General features: G+C 33.3%; 2 protein-coding genes across 3 annotated transcripts; both read right to left on the bottom strand.

Moving 5' to 3' along the window:
* Positions 1-2576: 2576 nt before the first annotated feature.
* On the bottom strand, positions 2577-4607 carry LOC127120372 (patatin-like protein 1). Of its 2 annotated transcripts, XM_051050784.1 has the most exons (7): positions 4442-4547; positions 4221-4408; positions 3945-4131; positions 3687-3851; positions 3289-3594; positions 2874-3049; positions 2577-2793 (listed from the first exon to the last, which is right to left on the bottom strand). In XM_051050784.1, exons 1-7 carry the CDS (start codon positions 4517-4519, stop codon positions 2742-2744), a joined length of 1152 nt encoding a protein of 383 aa, XP_050906741.1. In that variant the 5' UTR covers positions 4520-4547; the 3' UTR covers positions 2577-2741. The 2 variants fall into 2 exon arrangements, with proteins under 2 accessions (XP_050906741.1, XP_050906740.1); XM_051050783.1 differs by having other exon boundaries at positions 4221-4607.
* A 3150-nt stretch (positions 4608-7757) lies between these two features.
* On the bottom strand, positions 7758-8638 carry LOC127123726 (uncharacterized). The gene is made up of 3 exons (XM_051053926.1): positions 8551-8638; positions 8195-8472; positions 7758-7967 (listed from the first exon to the last, which is right to left on the bottom strand). Exons 2-3 carry the CDS (start codon positions 8459-8461, stop codon positions 7758-7760), a joined length of 477 nt encoding a protein of 158 aa, XP_050909883.1. The 5' UTR covers positions 8462-8472; positions 8551-8638.
* Positions 8639-10693: the final 2055 nt, after the last annotated feature.

The raw sequence follows: 10693 nt of genomic DNA, 5'->3' as shown, positions 1-10693 counted from the left end.
CTGAATAAGAATTACTAAAATCTCAAGGTATCGGAACCCGAATACAGCAAATTGTTTGGATCGATTAGTTCTTCATGAGAATTCTTGCCAAAGTTTTCAAGTCTTTCGTGAATAGTTCTCCTCCCAATGTTATGCGGCTCCTAGGTATATGGAAAACAAGGAATTTGGTTTACAACCCAACTGGATCGAAAACATAACCCAAGCCCAAAACTAATGACCCAAAACTTAAATAAAACTAATGCTGCAACTTCAACGAATTTTCTGGCCCTGTTACAGGCTGAATCTGCTTCTGACTTCTTCGTGAAAGTTGTAGATCTTTTTCTTAGCTTTCCATCGACTGATGGCACGTCTCAATCCGATACTCCTAGCTCAAGATATGATTTTTCTCACGAAAGCTGCTAATGATGAAAATAAACTGCGAAAAACAAATAAGTGTAAAAATAAGATAAATTATAAAAACACGTTAAAAGGGAAAAATAACCAAACTAAAACATGGAAATGCATAAGTATAAATATAGAAGAATGTGCATCAAAATGCACTGATCAAAGACCATATATCTCATTAAGTGTAGGCATTGTAAGTCGATTCATGAAGGAGCCAGTTTACACACATTGGAAAGCATTGAAGCGAATTCTGAGGTACATCCAAGGAACAGTGTCACTTGGGATGTTCTACTTGAATTCAGACAAATACAAGTTGGTTGGTTACTCTGACAGTGATTGGTGCGGAGACATAGACGATCGAAAAAGCACTTCTGGATATGTGTTCTTCATGGGAAATACTGCATTCACTTGGCTTTCTAAAAAGCAGCCAATAGTAACACTTTCAACATGTGAAGCAGAATATGTAGCAGCATCCTGGTGCGTTTGTCATGCAATATGGCTCAGAAGATTGATGAGTAAAATGGAGTTAGAACAGAAAGGTGCAACAATAATACAAGTTGACAACATGTCAGCAATTGAGTTAGCAAAGAATCCAGTAAATCATGAAAGGAGCAAACACATTAACATTCGCTTCCACTTCATTCGAGAACACGTGAAGGAAGGAAATGTCGAATTGAAGCATGTAGCAAGTAAGGATCAAGCAGCAAACATTTTCACAAAACCACTATCAAAAGAAATCTTCGACAGAGGCAAGAAATTGATAGGCATGATGAATAGAAGAAACATTTAAGTTTACATAGGAGTTTTGTTGAATAAACTTTAATGTTATAGTTAGTGGGTTTCTATTGATAAGTTAGTGGAGAGATTAAAAGTCTGCTGTAGTTGGAAGGTCAAGAGATAGTGGCCTATTAATAGTATTTACTAATAACTATATTTGCTAGAATTGTTGAAGTTTCTGAGTCTATATAAAGACCAAAGATGTACTCTAATAAAATACAGAAGTTACAAAAGATTTGCTTCCTTCTGTCAATTTTATTACTGGGAGGGCGAAGAGACTCATTTAATTTCACCTGTCCCAATGATATAGCAATGTGATTTTCACATCACAAACAAATTTTCAAAACTTGTAAAGTTTCCCCCAAATACAAAGACATCGTAACATATGTAAACCTGATTAGCCACATGATTTTCACTTCGTAATGTTCTTTTTACGCGACGTGATTTTCATGTGGTAAAAACACATCATTGAAAACCATTTTTCTTGTAGTGTGCTTTGCGACGTGAATGTCCCATGACAATATCCATTTTTAGCGACGTGTGTTATCGCGTGACAATATCACATTACCATAGACCATTTTTTTTATAGTAAAGAAAGGTAGATTGAATATTGCAAGGCTGAATTACAATTTATAGATATTCTAACTAAAACCTTGAGGCAAACAAGGTTTGAAGGTCTCAAAGGATTAATGAGAATAAAAAATTTAAAAAATATGAATTTGAAAGGGTATTAGAAGTTAATTCAGTTTTTGTCGTTAGTGACCGTGATTCATGTGTGACTTTAAAACACAAACAAACTGTCTATTGTTAAGGTTAGTTAGTTTGTTATAGCTTTCATAACCATATAAATACCTCACTCCCTTGTACCTTTATCTCATCAATTCAATAAACACACATCTCTTTCAAATTTGCATTGATCTCTTTTTAATTTCTTTATTTGTGAAATAACTTGAAAGTCAACTTACCCAACAATTTATAATTTAGGGAGTAATCATCTAACATTATATAATGATATCTTTGGAGATCTTGTGAAGAACACCCTTTCAATATTATAGTGACAAAAATGAAGTTAAGAATAAAAATGAAGAAACATTCATTCTGAGGTTGGTGGGTTTACATACTTTAACACTAGCAGGTGTATGAATTACATGTTACAATCTAGGTAACAAGTGGAGCTAATAAAACAAACATAGCCTTTCCATTAAGCTTCCTTATTTCATTTAAATTATTTTACTATACAGGTTTCTTAGAGTTTGTATTTACGGAAAAAGTCTAATCCACAAGTCACCTATGATAATTATGTTTTTCAATTCAACTTAATTAACCTATTAATTTGTGAGCTAGAGCAAATTGCAATATAATTATACTCCTGGTACAATCAATAACACATTATTACATTTTTTAGAATTTATTGAAAATGAACAACAATTATTTTATTCATAATTAAGGAAGTTGAAAATGTTACAAACTTGCATCATAATCTTACAGGAATTAGTATTAATTAAGCAAATAATTAAAAGATAGAGCTTCAACAATGGATTGACATATTCAATCTAGTGATCATTCATTCACTTGCCATTTTAATGCTTAGACTTTTTAGCTTTTCTTATCTCCGACAGTAAACTAGCAAACCTGCAAACACATAAATATAAAAAATTTAAATTTTTTTCACTGATAGAAAATAAATAAGTTACTACAAAATGAATTATTACCTATTGAGTTCTTCCTGAATGGTGCCTTTATCAGGAACTGTTTCATATATGCCAGAATCTAGATTCACTCTAGTAAATTTTTTATTCAATAAATTCTCACCAGCTTTCACCAGATTATTCAGATTATCTTTAGTAGATATATCCACAGAAGCTAATTCTCCCTGTAATGTATCATCCTGTTTGATGCAACCATGTTAAGTTTGTAACAATTTTAAAAAATATATATATATATATATATATATATATATATATATATATATATATATATATATATATATATATATAAATTTTAGAAAATGTTGAATTCAAAAACAAAAATTAGATATGACAAAGATATTAGTCAAACAAGATAATCTAGCTGGCTTTCATATTAAAAAACTACAAATAGAGACAATAATGTTTTTTATTATCTTACTTGAATTCTGAGGTAGTTGTCTTGAGATTGAAGAGCAGTAAAAAGGACAGAATTATGGTAATCAACCATATCAGTACTTGCTTCGTTGAAACAATCAAGAACTGGAGTTGCACCAGAGTTGAATAACCATGTCAATGCACCCCATTTTGCTACCATTTTAGCATTGTACTTTTTCTCACTCTTGTTTGATCCTGTTCCTATTGATATAACTAGAAAACGATCAAGCCCTACACCAGCATCATTGACACTTCTCCCTTGTGGCTGCCTTATCATATCCTTTGTCACTTCTCTTATTGCAACCATAGTCTGCAAAGTTCATTATCAACAATCAAATTAATAAAAAACTTCACTTGTTTAATTTATTTTTAATATGTTTTATCTTCGAGGTGGAACTTTACCGGATTGTTAGCACAAACACCGCCATCGATGAGGTTATATTCTTGAATGACTCTTCCTTGTTCATCTTTCTTCTCAAAATAGTGAGCTGGTAAATAAGTTGGAGCAGCTGATGTAGCTATGCAAATATCAGACAGTTTTACATCTAAAGCTGGCTCAGCATCAATCTGCATAAATTTCAAGATTATTGATAATTTAAACGCATGCATGCGCTTGGGTTTAACTATGATTTGCATTAAGAATAAGAATGAACACAATACCTGATATGAGGAAAAAATGGTAGGCTGAAGTTTTTCAACATCAAAAGATGGAATAACAATGTTTGTCACAGTTTGGCTCAAAAGTGTGTTCCCTGTCATCTCTTTTATTGTCTTCTGGAGATACTCTCCGTTGTACTTAGGTCCTGTTAAAGCCGTCGCTATGTTCATCAACGGTGCAAATATTCCACTGCAAATTGAATAATAATTCATCAGTAATTTATTTGTTCTTCGATTAATGTTCTAAAGTTCTAATATCATACTAAATTATAAATATACCTTTTCTGTGGAAAAATAAGTGGCAAGTTTTTAAGGTAAAATGGGACGATTTCTCTGGCAGCAAATAAAGGACGGTTGTTGCTATCTGGATTTGGAGTTGTTAACATGGCAGTAATAAGACCACCTGTACTTGTCCCAGCAATTACATCAAAGTAATCTGCAAGTCTTGCATCAGCACCATCTATCTCCTGAAGTTGAGATTCAAGATAGGCAAGAATAACACCAGGAATGATTCCTCTTACTCCTCCTCCATCAATGCTAAGAACAGTAATGAAATTCACAGGCTTAACTTCTTCCATTGATACAATCAAACTGGTGTGTAGCTGAGTATCGAGATGGAGAACTTGGTGCTTTTAGGCTAAGTGTGTGTTTGAGAGGAGAACTTATGCTTTTAGTCTATGTGTATACTTGTATATATAGATTAAGAAATTAGTGTTGATATATAAAAAAAAAACAAATATAAACAAAACAAAAAAAAATATTTATCATATATATGATCGCTTTGATGGTGAGATAAAATAAACTAGTAGAGTCGATTTAGTGTACAATATAAAATGTATATATTAGATAGAAGTAATTATATGATATTGATAGTGTATATCTTGGTGCACACATAATATTATTATTATTTTTTGAATTTGATATCTAATCTTGAAATCGAATCGATTAATTTAAGAGGATCAATTTTATTATCTATTAACAGAAAATTCATTTAAAATCAGAATAAAGTTCTATATAGATTCATCAAACACAAAAATTCTTAACATCTAGAAAGATTTGAATATGAGACCTTACACCACTACGCCAAAAAAGACCTATGAGAGCGCTTTTTTTGGCCTTTAAAAGCGCTTAAAAGCGCTGCCGTAGGTGGCGCTGCTATAGGTTTTAGCAGCGCTTTTTGTTTACTAAAAAGCGCTGCTAAAGGTTGTCAATAGAGAGCGCTTTTTAGTAAAAAGCGCTGCTAAAGGTGGTATATAGACAACCTTTAAGAGCGCTTTTTACTAAAAAGCGCTCTCTATTGACAACCTTTAGCAGCGCTTTTGAGTAAAAAGCGCTCTTAAAGGTTGTCTATATACCACCTATAGCAGCGCTTTTTACTAAAAAGCGTTCTCTATTGACAACCTTTAGCAGCGCTTTTTACTAAAAAGCGCTGTCTTTTCCTCTAGTAAAATAACAAAACGCTGCCTTCAGTTTAAGCCTACCATTTCAACCTGTAATATTTTTTGGGAATAATCCCATAAACCTGTAAATCAAGCCTCTCTAATTCAAGCATTTGGAGTCATAATTCAAGCATTTGTAATTTTTTAAACCAACACAAGCAAACCAACATAAGAATGAACACATTTGGAGTCATAATTCAAGCAAACCAACACAAGGATAGATAGACACTGAACACATTTGGAGTCATAATTCAAGCATTTGTAATTTTTTAAAGCAAACCAACACAAGAATGAACACATTAATCTATCCATGAAATTAAAGATATCACTAAAATTATAAAGAACTATACACAAGTCAAAACTAATATGTTATACGGCCTATTTGGAGTCATAACTAATCTGTTAAAAATATAAAGAACTATACACTTGCCAACCAGAAACCATTCTTCATCAAAGTATTCATGTTATTTTGAAACCATTATATACTAATTAATCTTTTCTCAATAAAATATTGACACAATTCCTCCTTGATTTGTTCCAACTGCAGTCTCGTGTAATGAGCACACTTGTATTCATCAAAGTACTACATAACAAAACATAATATGCATGATTTAGTTAAAAGTAATAAATAATATGAAATATTCGATAAATATTAAAACAAATCCTAAGTTATAAATCCATACCGTGATTGGAATCTCTATTTGATTCATATTAATGATTTCCCTCATAAACCTCATTACAAAGTATCCGCAATCGATACCGTTGCGCTGTAGAGGACACTACATAGAAAAAAAAAAGAATGTATAGTTATCTTTTCTTATCAAGTAGCATCACTATTATAAGCAAAATTGTGAAAATTAAAGTACCTGCACTTTTATCCACGTAATGTTGCTGGATTTAGTACGTGGTACTCGAGCTTGTCTTTGAGATCGGAACACTTTTATTAATCTAACAAAATAAAAACATATATTTAGAACAATCTCACATAAATATACACGAATATTTAGAACAGTCTCACTTACGTATCAACTAATTGCTTCATATCCGGATAATTTGTCCATTCACCATCTATCGAATTCAGAAAATATACCACTTCTTTTAAAGGATCAATAGCAAGCAACAACCAGTGACACCTATAAATTAAAACAAAAGTTTATATGGAAATTTTTTACGTAAAAGAAACAATTAAAGATTAGAATAAACTTAGAATTAAAATCTAACCCTGAATTATACGGCCAAAGATACAAGTTGTTTGTACTGCTGGCCATGAATCTCTTGACTAAGTACTCTCTACATGAATCCGGTTCCCTACAAATTAATGCTTTGTTGACCAGGGAGGAAGACACGAAACGGAATATTAGATTTATTATAATTTCCCTAGAAAATCTTAGAAGATCAAGCATTTAGGAACTAGCTGGAAAATATTTCCTTCTATTTTGTGTAATATTTTTCATTTCAAAATGTGAAGCAATTTGGAATGCAATATGTAGTTGGACTTTCATATTGATCAGTTTGCTATTATTGGACTATTACTACTCAGCTGTACTATACTTTACTGCACACCTTACTATTTCCCATGAGAGTTGTGTAAACAGTAACTAGCTGAAGTGCATTCAGTCAGATCTCAGATTCAGTTATGACAGCTTCTACTGTGATAGATAGGAGCCACCTTTTGTAAAGTAACAATCAGAGTTATCGATAGCGGCGCTACCCCAGGATAGTGGCCCGGAGCAGTGACCCTCCGCTATTTGATGTTTGGCGGGTTTGAACTTTTTTTAATGCAAAAACCCAAATTTACCCTTAAAATAAATAAATCTTGTTTGAGTTTACATCTGTTTCTCATTACCTCTGTTTTTTTAAATAATAATCATTTAATAACTCTATTCTTCTTCTTTGTTTGATTTACATTAAATATATATTTTATAGATTATTCATATAATTAGTCTAAAAAATAGTAAAATAGCGGTTATCCCGCTATCCGCTATCCCATTTTTGGTGTCGGACACTCTGCTCCGCTATCTGGGATTGATAACTGTGATAAATATCATCATAATGGTAAGCTTATTAAGTTATCCAGTGAAAGGTATAAATATCAAAAGTGAACTAAAAAGCAAAATCTTAGTAGTGACTTTAAATGATATTCAAGTGTTTGAGCATCATGCTCCTATATATGCACAAAGATAATTCAACATTACCACCAATATGCTAACATAAAGTTAAATGTTTAAAATCTCATTACCAATACTAGGCATGAAGTGTCGTATCCTCAATGCATGAAGATGGTCATCAAGGATGAAATGCAATAAAACGCAATGGTTCATTATTTTAGCGATAAATCAAGCTACTAATGAAAGAATCTTTTTCATTTTACCAATAACTAACTAGACAGAAAACTTGATTGATATGCTAAATGATCATTCATAGTAGATAGAAAAGAACAAAATTTACCGAATCCTAATTGATCCTTGTAAGAGGAGAAAGGTTCTTGAACATCTTCCTTTGGTGCAATATCCTTAACAAGCTCCTTATATGCTTTCCTCTCAGCTAAATCTTCCAACTTTTTTAACCTTGCTTTCAATTCCTCACTCTTCATACCAAATGATCAACATAAAAAATCAATTACTTGCAGAAATTATTGAACAATTATAGCAGTATGTAACACAATCTAACAAATCTTTTCCATACCAAATCAATTTAATTAATCATATCTCAAGAACAAATTTTGAAACTAGTAAAATTAAATAAAATCTGAAAATTAATCTCCGTTTATGAGAATTATGAAAAACATGAAAGGTAATGAAATTAGGGTTTGACCTTTTCTCTGGGCTTAGGGCTTGAGAAGACGAAGCCGGTCCCGGATAAGAGTCTGATCAATTCGGGTCTGGTGGATGGATCAGAGGAGATCCAGACAGCACGAAGTGGCTCGTACGGTATTTTGGATTGGATGAGGAGTTCGGAGGAAGTTTGCCGGAGTTGAGAGGAGAGAGTGGGATCGTTGGAGGCTCCGGAAAGGAAAACTCGAATGGAATTGGTACTGGATAGGATCAACCCGACCCGGTTGGAGTTATTTTCAGTAACCATTAGTTGTTTCTCTGTATGCGATGAGGAGGAGCAGAACGGAACTTCGAGTTAGAAAGAGAGAGAAGGAAAACCTGGAAGAAACTTCTTACCGATTGAGGCGGCCAACGACGAAATCCGGCGGCGTTTCCCGGCGAATTGAGGTTCGTTTTGCTGGAGCTGTTGAGCTTCGTTGAGTAGGGTTTTTCCAGGGCAGCGAGAGCTTCGAACGAGAGAGAGTGAAAGAGGGATTTCTGAAAGTCAGGGATTTTGTAATATTAGATTTATTATAATTTTTATAAATGACCTATGAGAGCGCTTTTACCTTAAAAGCGCTTTCATAAGTCTGAAACCCATGAGACCTATAAGAGCGCTTTTACCTTAAAAGCGCTTTCATAAGTGTGAAACTCATAGATGTGAGACTGAGACCTATAAGAGCGCTTTTACCTTAAAAGCGCTTTCATAAGTGGAGACCTATAAGAGCGCTTTTACCTTAAAAGCGCTTTCTTTACATAGGCGAATTTTTTTTCAAGCTATTACAGCGCTTTTTTTAAAAAGCGCTTTCTTTTTGGTGCTGCCAAAAGCACTTTTTGGCGTAGTGCACATAATATTATTATTTCATATTATAATATGTTAGAATTGTAGTGAAGCTTTAATAAGTTGAATCTCTAATTTATTCTCATTGTTCATTGATTCAAAAGAACAAACTTTTACATGGAGAAGAAATATATATATATATATATATATATATATATATATATATATATATATATATATATATATATATATATATATATATATATATATATATATATATATAATTGAAGCTGGTTGAGTTCTAACAAACTCTAACGGCTACAACCATTTCTATCTAACTCTAACCAATTTTCTAATAATAGAAAACTAGTTCTAACTAACTTCTCTAAATTAATACTTGTAATACCCCCTCAAGCTTAAGATGGCGGAAGGCCAATCTTAAACTTGACACACAAATCATTAAAAGATGTAGATCCAAGCGGTTTTGTAAGAGCATCTGCAAGTTGAAATGGTGCTGAAACGTGTTGAATGACAACTTTCTTGGATGCCACACGTTCCATTACAAAATGAATTTCCAATTCAACATGCTTTGTGTACGCATGAAGAACTGGGTTGTGAGAGAGATGGATAACACCCAGATTGTCACAAAGCATCTTCGGAGGAAAGAAAAGGACATGAAGTTCAGTGAGAAGTGACTCAAGCAATATGAGCTCTTAAGTGGTATGTGCCAATGATCAATATTCCACCTTTGCATTTGAAATGGCAACAAGTGATTGCTTGTTAGAACTCCACAAGACCAAGATAGGGCTGAAGAAGATACACAAGCCAGAGGTAGACCTCATATCATCCACATCACTATCCTAATCAATGCCACTATATGCACAAAGGGAGAACCTATGCAAGGCACTGGAGGGAAGTAGAGTGAGGCCAAATTTGATCGTGCCTCTCAGATACCTAAGGATATGTTTGATAGCCACCCAATGTGTAGTCAAAGGGGAAGCCATGAACTCACGCACCTTGTTGACACTGAATGCAATATTAAGGCGTGTCAAGGTGATATACTATAGGGCCCCAAATAAGGACCTGTAGTAATAAGTGTCCGAGAATACATCAAGACCAAACTTGCTATTTTTTAGGTTACTGAGCATTGATGTGAGAGCTCCATTGGAATTTGACACGTGAGTGTGAATTAAAAGGTCTTTAATGTACTTTAATTGAGACAACACAATAGAACCTTGATCATGATGAGTGACTTCAATGCCAAGAAAGTATCAATGTCTGCCAAGCTTTTTCAGGGAAAATTTCAGACAAAGCTTAGTTATGAGATCTTGAATAAAAGTTGAGGATACGTCAATAAATAGTATGTCATCCATATAATTTAATGCACATAGGACAATTCCTTGACGGGAATAGAAAAACAAGGAATGATCACATTTGCTTGAAACAAATCCAAACTGGAACAATGTTTGGTGAAGTTTCTTATACCATTGCCTTGGAGACAGTTTGAGACTATACAAGGCATTGTGAAATTTGATGACCAAAGACTTATTAGAGCTAGTGAAACCATAAAGCTGCACCATGTACACCTCTTCTTGCAAAGTTCCATTTCAAGTGTGAGCATACACCTTATAGTTATAGGCTTGACCATAGGGGGAAAAGGTTTCATCGTAATCAAAGCCAGATTTTTGATGGAATCTTTTAGCAACTAGGCAAGATTTG

The sequence above is a fragment of the Lathyrus oleraceus genome, chromosome 2 (assembly GCF_024323335.1).
Source record: "Lathyrus oleraceus cultivar Zhongwan6 chromosome 2, CAAS_Psat_ZW6_1.0, whole genome shotgun sequence".
NCBI classification, from domain to species: Eukaryota; Viridiplantae; Streptophyta; class Magnoliopsida; order Fabales; family Fabaceae; genus Lathyrus; species Lathyrus oleraceus.
Note: the sequence above shows the minus strand (reverse complement) of the source record. Positions and strands in the feature narration are given on the sequence as shown.